This window comes from Rutidosis leptorrhynchoides, chromosome 10, assembly GCF_046630445.1.
Source record: "Rutidosis leptorrhynchoides isolate AG116_Rl617_1_P2 chromosome 10, CSIRO_AGI_Rlap_v1, whole genome shotgun sequence".
NCBI lineage: Eukaryota > Viridiplantae > Streptophyta > Magnoliopsida > Asterales > Asteraceae > Rutidosis > Rutidosis leptorrhynchoides.
Window position 1 is genome coordinate 62,571,119 of NC_092342.1, and position 10,158 is coordinate 62,581,276.

General features: G+C 36.4%; 2 protein-coding genes across 2 annotated transcripts; both read left to right on the forward strand.

Annotated features, from left to right (window-relative positions):
* The first annotated feature begins 601 nt into the window (after positions 1-601).
* Positions 602-1,532, forward strand: LOC139870324 (uncharacterized). Its single transcript, XM_071858151.1, has 4 exons — positions 602-748; positions 1,028-1,149; positions 1,245-1,413; positions 1,527-1,532. The coding sequence occupies exons 1-4, from the start codon at positions 602-604 to the stop codon at positions 1,530-1,532; spliced, it is 444 nt and encodes a 147-aa protein (XP_071714252.1).
* Positions 1,533-1,700: 168 nt separating this feature from the next.
* On the forward strand, positions 1,701-2,309 carry LOC139870325 (uncharacterized). The gene has a single exon (XM_071858152.1). The coding sequence runs from the start codon at positions 1,701-1,703 to the stop codon at positions 2,307-2,309; it is 609 nt and encodes a 202-aa protein (XP_071714253.1).
* The last annotated feature ends 7,849 nt before the right edge of the window (positions 2,310-10,158 follow it).

Here is a 10,158-nt window from a genome sequence, read left to right on the forward strand (position 1 = left end):
ATTTATGATTGAATATTGTTGGAATGATGTTAAGGATCAAATATTTGTATTGAAATGTATAAAGTAACATCATATGAAGATACAAACATTCTAGTTCAGATAAGAGAAATTGAAAGTTTGGTCACAAGGAAAGAAAATAAAAAGAATAGTGAAAAGAAATGAAGGGATAAAGGGGTAAAAATAGATCAAAAGACTAAAGTGCCCTCACACACATGTTGAAAGTTAACAGAAAAAGATAGCGGTGTTAGGCAATTGGACCCCCATGAAACAAGTGCATACCACAGTGATCCTCAATGTCGAAAAAATTCTTTTGAACCCCGGTTGTAGTTTTGAACAAATCACAGGGACCCCCGGTGCAATTTTGTCCTCTATTTATAAAGGACTTTATTTGGAAACATAAAGGTTAATTGAGAATCAAAATGAGACGGTTCACAAGGTTCTATTAAAAGCGCCTAAGAATCATAAGTTGGTGTCTCCTAAAATTCAAAAAGAAATTGCTAATTGTGCCAAAGAGATACTAAAATCCATATTTGACAAAATTGGCGAAGATGTGTTTTTTTTGTTAGTCGACTAGTCTAGTGAAGTATTTAAAAAGGAGCAAATGATTGTGGTTTTAAGATTTGTTGATGCACGTGGACTAGTTAAAAAGAGATTTGTTGGTATTGTTCATGTTAAAGAGACATCAGCTTTAACTCTTAAAGCTGCTATCGAAAATTTATTTGCTAAACATAATGTGAATTTGAAACAGGTATGAGATCTTTATTTACTTATATCTCTTAAGTTATTAAATTATAGTATGTTCCTATAATTATCAGTTGAAAACTACCTATTTCAAATAGATATAGTTGTTAACAGTCAACTATATCAAATAAATATAGTTGTTAACAGTTAACATATGTTACTTTTTAAGAGGCAAACAAGTTAATGAATACCATATTAACAACTATGTTAATGATACAGTCAACATATGTTAATAAATACCATATTAACAACTACTAATGTTAATTTTTCTTAAATTTTTTAATAGATAAGAGGTCAAGGTTATGATGGAGCAAGTAATATGTGTGGAGAGTTTAATGGTTTGAAAGCTTTGATCTTAAAAGAGAACAAATCAGCATATTATATACATTATTTCGCTCACCAACTTCAGTTAGTGGTTGTTGCAATAGCAAAACACCATGATGGTGTCGGGAACTTCTTTGATATGCTAGGTGTGGTGATTAATTATGTGCTTCATGTAAAAGGAAAGATATGATTCGAGAAGCATACAAGGAGAGAATACAAAAAGAAATTAGTAAGGGTGAAATTGAAACGGGAACTGGGTTACACCAAGATCTATCTCTTATTCGAGTAGGAGATACACAGTGGGGCTCTCATCACAAAACAATGTTAGGCTTAATTTCTTTGTTTCCGGTATGTAAAAACAAATGGTGACAATCCTTTTAGTCGACGTCAAGCATCAGGTATCTTATCATATTTTAACACATGATTTTTTGTTCTATTTGCACTTGATGTTGCTGATTTAGGCCTAACAAATACATTGTCCGAAACTCTTCAAAAAAAGATCAAAATATTGTAGAAGTAGTGTCATTGGTGCAAGGAACAAAACGCTCATTGCAAAAGTGTAGACAAAATGAGTTTGAAGAAATATTGCGTGAACATATTCTTTTTCTGAATAACATAATCTTGAAACTTTGAATATGGATGAAGTTTATATTACGTCAAGAAATCGGAAGGCTAATGTTGCCAATCGCCATTATTTCAAGGTTGATATCTTTAATGTCATTTTAGATATGCAAATTCAAGAGTTTGGTGATCGTTTTGGTGAGATAAGCACTAAATTGCTTTCTAATATATCCGCTTTGAGTCCACGTGATTCATTTTCTATGTTTGATAAAGAAAATTTGATGAATTTAAGTAAGATGTATCCAATTGATTGTACTCATATGGAAAGGGAACTACTTGAGGGTGAACTCGACATATATTATGACATTATACGACATGATGAGAAATTTGTTAGTTTGACCGATCTTTCTAGATTAATGGTGGAAACTGGAAAACATCTTTCATATCGTTATGTGTATCGACTATTAAAGCTAGCTTTAGTTTTGCCCGTTGCAACTGCAACCATTGAAAGATGTTTTTCTGCAATGAAGCTTGTGAAATCTGAATTACAAAACCGAATGGGTGACGGTTTTTTGAACGATTGTTTAATTGGTGCTATAGAAAAAGGACTTCTCAATGTTAAAGATGAAGTCGTGATGAAGCGTTTTCAAAAGATGGAAGATCGTAGAGGACAACTAAATTAGCTAGTAGTTAAACTTGTTTTCTTTTTGTAACGAAACACTATTATTGTTAATATTATTATTGTTATTATTAAATTAATATTAAATATTAATTATTAATTAATATTATTATATTAATGTGTTACCACTCCATATAAATTCTAGATCCGCTACTGATTAGATCCGGTACTGATTGAAAGTGGTTCAAGTAAAATGATATGACGATCAAAAGTTTAGTTTCACATTCATGGTTGATGACTTGATGTATTACGTAGTGGGATTCATACCTTTAAAGATAAAATATTTCTCATCATACCGCAAATCTAGTAATGCAAGTTACATGATATTATATAATATACATTTTTGGGCTGACTTTAAGAACTCAAGTTCATTTAGTCTTTAATTCTCATGGTAGATTATATAATATATAATCTTCATGACTACATCCACATTATTGGAATCTGTTGGATGTGTTTATATAATATATTTTATAAACAGTGTAATAGATATTTCTACCACATTTTTATTAGGAGTGTTTGAATGTTTATGTTTATATATATATATATATATATATATATATATATATATATATATATAGATATATATATAGATATATATATAGATGTAAATCTCCTTATTTTCTCCCGAGATCTCGTTATGAAAGGCAGTCGAAATAATATGTCCATCTCGCGAGATTTCTGGGTCAACGACGTTCAACTTGGTCAAAATCACGTTTTCTCGGATTTTCTCGCGCATTTCTCGAATTTTCTCGTAAAATCTCGTAATTAGGGATGACAATGGAAACTCGATCCAGTGGATATCCACCTGATCCACTTGCTTCGTATTGGATATGGATAAACCTAAATGGATATGAATATGAACATGGATGAATATTTGCATCCATAGAAATTATTCATTTACACCTAAAATACATATACAAATAAATAAATATAGATACATGCTTACATATTTCTTATTACAAATGCATCTGGCGTTACGATTTACATTTTGCTTTCAACCTTATAATAAAATAATTTTGATATATTACAATATAACACGTATATCTAACAAAATAAACATACAAATTATATATTTAATTTTTCTAAGTCTCTGTTTAATAGTAAATTTAACAAATTTGTATTGTATTTTCGATATAGGTTTTAATTATGTCATGTTATATTTATTTTTGTTATAATGCGTTTTTGTATTCATCGCATATCAGAAAATATTACTTCGTATAACATTTTTTTAATATCTAACGGATATCCATTAACCCACTTAATATAGTAAATATGAATAGATATTTTTTTGAAAGGCAATAGTTAATATGGATATAGATGGATGAACTGAAACTAAATGGATATGAATATAGATATCGATAAACAAAAACTATATTGATATGGATATGGATGTGGCATCACCCGATCCATATCTGATCCATTGTCATCCCTGGTCGTAATTTCTCATATTTTTTCTCACTCATTTCTCGGATTTTCTTGTAAAATCTCTGATGCGGGTAAGCTGGGCAATGTAACAAGCAACACAGCCAGCACAAGCTCAAAAGATATTACACCAGAATCTGGTCAAGCAATGGTCGTGTTGCCATCTCTTTCTTATCATCTAAGTGTGTTTGGAGCTGGTTCAAGAGGCTCAGGGGTTACCCTACTTCAGTCCTTAAACTGAAGTAGTTAAAGTTTTCATGAATAAAGTTTTTGATAGTTGAAGGCAAGCCAGCAAAGAAGAAAAACCAGCTAGCCGGACCAGAAAAATGTCTTTAGTTCAACCAGCAAAGTTCTACTCAGCCGATAAAGCTAGTTCAACCAGCAAGACGAACTTCAGTACAACCAGCAAGATGAACATTAGTACAACCAGCACGCGACGCTATTTTCATTATAAAAGGCTAACTTGCTGATACGATTCAAAGTTTATCTTATGCTTTCGATAAACCGGTCTAGTCATGTGCTTAATACATGCGTGGCTGTTCTAGAATGTTAGCTGTCCAAGGAAGATTCTCATCTGTAACACTCGAATTTCCAAAGGCTGGGTGGACTGGCAGTCTAGATTAGCCCGACGGTCCAACCTTAGTTCAAAGGTAAAACAGGAGCAAACTGGACCAGCGGTCCAGATTGGTTCGACGATCCAGCACTAGGATTTTTTGTCAACAGGTCAGAATTGGACTGGCGGTCCACTTTGGACCGGCGATCCACAGCGGGACTTTTGTTATTTTTATAATTTTGCAAAATTGAAGAGGGCAATTTGGTCTTTTCAGTTATGGACGTTTTTAAGCCCCAAGATCAGATCTTATCCTCATTCCTCATTCACACCAACCAAACTCTAAAGAGAGAGATGAGGGTATCTAGTGAGAGAAACCTTCAATGGAAGATGAAGATGGTGATATTCGCCCAAATTGGAAGCGGATCTTGGTTCTCCTTGATGTTTTTAGCTACTAGCTCGGTTTTGGATTTGAGGTAAACCCTAGATTCGATTTTAATTACTTTGATTTTGATTTGGGGTTAGGGTTTGTGCTAGTTAGGGTTACAAACCCCATTTCTCATGAAATTGGGGGTTTTGTTGTACGTGTTGCAAAGTAAACCCAATTATTGTGGGTTTAGGGATTGACGACGAATTTGAAAGTATTTGTCATGGTTTAAATTGGGTGTTAAACCACTAGATTGAAAGGTTGTTAGTGATTTTGATGTTCTTAAGAACAAGTTTGCTAGTCAAAATGGATGTTGACTTGGTTTGGTGTCAAAATGAGTTTTGAGTCAAGTTTTGGTGAATCAAGTATGTAAATACTTAATTTAGGTGTTAATTACTGTTTTGGAAATATAATCACTAGCCGTTAGTACTTTTGGGCATTTTTGGGACTTATGTCAAAATGGGTAGGATGATTGGGTCGAATTTGGTAATGACACTAGTTTTGGTCAAATGGATGTTTAAACACTTGTTTTAAGTGTTAAATGGTGTGTGTAAATAATCGCTCATGAGAAATGATTTTGGGTCAAAGTGATGTTTTTACATAAGTCAAATGTGGTCAAAAGCAATACGGGTCAAAATTGCACATGTTGTAATTTTGGTGTGAATGACGTTTGAAATGATCACTACCTAAGTAGTAATCTAATGCCGGGACCTAGGTTGGTCTAGTTAGTGTAAAGTATAATTTGGGTTAAATTGTACTTTGTAGAGTAGGTTTGAGTTACCACCCGAAGAGGTAATTGGGTTGTGTCCATTAGGTGTTAAATGGGCGGGTTTTGACGAGCAATGTGAGATCCCTTGGCTAAGGGATGTGAGTGTCGGATTCTATTTTGGAGAATTGTTATTTATGTGTGTCTTGTGCCTATATGTGATATAGGTGGTTTCTTGCTCGGATTTGAGGACAGAGATCATGTTATATATGACTTGTGCGGACATTCCAAGGTGAGTGGAATAATTATACGTGTATGTATATAGTGTATTTATTTGTGTGATATGGTATGAACCACGGAGCTGGTAGTGCCATAGCATGTGCGAGTGTGCTATGATGTGAACTACGAAGCCGGTAGAATCATAGTACGTATATTGTAGTGTGAACCACGGAGCCGGTAGCACTATAGCACGAGTTGTTAAGGTGTGAACCACGGAGCCGGTAGCGCCTTAGCGTGAGTATGACTCAAGTTGTGATGTGAACCACGGAGCCGGTAGTATCATGACAAACGCGTATGGTGTGAACCACGGAGTCGGTAGCACCATGACGCGAGTATGGTTAACCATATGCTGTGTGTTGAATTCGTAAGCATTATTTATATTACATGCTTTTGGTTATGCTAGCTTGCGGTATTGGAGATTCTTAGCTTTATACTTTGTGATGGTATGCTAATTAGATTGCTAGCATGTATGAAACGACCCAACCCGTCGTTAAATCATCCCATAAATTTTTTTCTTCTTTTATAATAATTCATACTAATAAAACGACGCCATGATTATGTTTTCCAATTATCTTTAAAACACCTACTAGTACAAATGACTTTAACAGCACACGCTACATAATTTAAAACCATATTTATCAAATTCGATTACATAACCAAAAGACACTAGTAAGTTTTTCGAAAAAAGACCAAGCCTGGTGATTGGGAACGATCTACCCAATCCTATGTAATCCAAAAGCCAAGTCTTCTAAGCATCACACGCTAGCTCACTAGTCCCGATACTTACCCTTGCCACCATCAAGCGAACCTATAAAAATAAAGTCAACGAGAGGGTAAGCTAATGCTTAGTGAGTGAGAATATACTATATATATATATATATATATATATATATATATATATATATATATATATATATATATATATATATATATATGCATAAAATGGATACGCCACACAATAAATAATCAAGTAGCACATACAAAAGTCTAAGCATAAGGGCAAGCTAGTCTAAGCATACTGTATGATCGCTATACAATAAACTAATATATTAACAAGTAAGTACACCAACAACGATATGAATAACGCCATCAAGCTATGCCCAGAGGGTTAGCTACATCACAACAATACGACAATATATATATATATATATATATATATATATATATATATATATATATATATATATATATATATATATATATATATAACAATGTGTAAACCGCCCAGGGTTACCCCTTTAACCCAATACCGAATGAAGATTGGCCGAAACTACACGAGCCTTAGTGAATCCGCAGCACACGCGACTACTATCTTCAATACCATTACAACATCAAGGTTGGCCGAACATACACGAGCCCTAGTGAATCCGCACCACATGTGACCACTACCTCAATAAGATGACCGAATCTACACGCGTCGTCGTGAATCCGCACCACACGTGACTCACCTCCCAAATCAAAACCCACGGTCTCGGGATTATATAAATCCACATCATCAGGGTTACTCAACCACAACTCAAATACCAAACCCACGCCGTCGGGATTATGTAAATCCACATCATCGGGGTTATCCAAATCACAAGTCCATGGGATAACGTACACACAAAGTGTGCACCTCTCCAAAGGCGGTCAACCAAAATGCACAACTGTGCCATTTAGGCCTATTACACAAGCCCATCGTATCCACCTATATGTGAAGTGAGCTCTATAACCGAGGATCACTTCACCCAACCCGCACCCATCCTATACATACATATGCACCTAGTATATTGACACTCACCCTGAAATCTTGATGGATGCAAAACCAAAATCCGCAATTGCCAATGGTAAACACCTATTTCATTTATCACATAACAAACAACACAATTAGAGTGGATTACAAACCAACCCATATCGACACCTAGTTCCATAATGACCCAAATGCACTTCCAAGCACAAACCACGCCTAAACTAACCCATAATCACTAACACAAGTGAGAATGGTCCTAATACGTCAATTAACCCAAAAAATAAGTGTTAAACACTTATCTTACCCAAAATGACGCCTAAACCCTAATTTTGACTCATTTCAAAATTAGTCAACAAAATATACCCAAAATGGTTTCCAACACTTCCATAATCACTAAACCTAGTGATTTAACCCATTTTGCAAGCCTTAAACTTAACCGAAACATCAACCAACCCAAAAACCACCAACGACACTATAAAACCCGATTACTAGCATCACTAAACTCACTTCATGAGTTTAAATGAGTTTCTCAACAAATCAAGTTCAAATCCTAACTTTGAATATCAAATCAAATAATGAAATTCGGAGTTAGGACTTACCAACACTACCAAAACGTAGCCAAGAACGAGATGAACAACTTTAACACTTGTGACCCGACCCGAAACACTCTTCTTCTTCCCCAAATTGAGCTCTCTCTCTCTAAAATGGGTTTATCTCTCTAAAAATAGTTGAGAGTGTTTGTGTGGGTGTAAAATGAGATAGAGATAAGGTTTGGCCATATTTGTGGCCTTAAAACTCGTCCATAAAGTGAAATGACCAAAACACCCCCAAAATACCCTTTAAAAATGAGATGGAAAAGCAGATCTGTCAACGTATCGCGTTTCGCGACAGGTTATCGCGTTTTGCGACGACTCCAAACGCGACAGGATCAACCCATACACGACAGATCAATCAGGGATGGGGTTTTTCAGGTCCTCACATTTCAATCCAATCTATCGCGTTCCGCGATGGTCCAAAACGCGATACACAGCCTTCAGACGTGATGGTTTGCCAGTTAGTCCACTTTCCAACGTTTAATCCATTTGAAATCGACCGCGATTTAAATTAAACATTCAAGGGATTAAATACGTACCTTTGGACTCCGTATGACACCCCAAGCATCCTGGGGTGTTACAACTCTCCCCCACTTAAATTCGATCACGTCCCCGTGATCCTAGTCACTTAACCGTCCGGACCCACACTCTATGGTCCTCAAACATACGTTCCCATCCGACTTCCACCACATTCCTATTAACCCGAAGATTATTCCATTGACCAAATACACACTTACACGCATTTAAAACCACTTGAAACATGTAATGCACACAACAACCGAAGTCTACAACGATCACTTAGAATACGCAGAATCACCACGTATTCTTCCAACTCCTCTAGGCAATTCTTCTCAATGAGTCACCTTAACAACTAAATCGTCACCCACGATTTATCGAATCCGTAAATCTGAGCACAAGAACTTGCCCAATCCCTCACATCGGGAAAACTCAACCAATCTCGTACCGAGGTATCACCCCTTTAGCGTACCCTTACCAAGTACAATGCTAAAGTAACCACGCCCAAAAATAAGGTCAACAACCAAACCGATGAAGACCGAATAAAAGTGAATCCTTACGGATAACACTTACCACTTAACATCCCTTGTAGTGCATAAATACGACTAATATGCAACTACCGCAATTACGTGAGCAAAACACGACTATTGCATCACTAATCACACAACATGGTCCTCACAACCGAACCATCGGCGTTTGAAATAACCAATAGTTCTCAGATCCAACAACATGAAGGCTGGCAGAAACTACACGCGCCTTAGCGAATCCGCACCACACGCTACTCACTACCTCCATCGCAACAACAATCGGGATTGGCCGAACATACACGTGCCCTAGTGAATCTGCACCACACGAGAGTCACTATCCCAATAGAATGACCGCATCTACATGTGTCATTGTGAATCGTAACTACACGCGACTCACTTCCCGAAATCACAACACAAGGAATGGTACTCTTATTTCCCACCGGTACTCTCATTTCGTGATAATGTTATACCATGCCGATATAACGCTACTCCCAACACCACACAACCCATATGGTCAACCATACCCGCATCATGGTGATACCAGCTCCATGGTTCACACCATACGCATTGTCATGATGCTACCGGCTCCGTGGTTCACATCATAGTCATACTCACGTTAAGGCACTACCGGCTCCGTGGTTCACACCTTACAACTTGTGCCATAGTGCTACCGGCTCTGTGGTTCGCACTACAACACCCGTACCATGATGCTACTGGTCTGTGGTTCAAATCATAGCACACTCGCACATACTATGGCACTTCCGGCTCCGTAGATCATGCCATAACATACAAATAAATACACTATATACATACATGTATAATTATTCCACTCACTTGGAATCTTTGCACACACATCATACGTACGCATACACAACGCCATTACAATCGAGCAAGGACCACCTATATCATACATAGGCACAAAACCATAATTCTCTAGAAGAGAATCCGACACGCACATCCCTTAACCGGGGATCTCACCTTGCTCGTCGAACACGTCCATTATCTCCCAATGAGATTCACCATATTACCACTTCGGTGATAATTTAAATCCAGCTTAATAGATACAATTTAATCCAAATCGTATTCTTACCAAAATCGACCAAC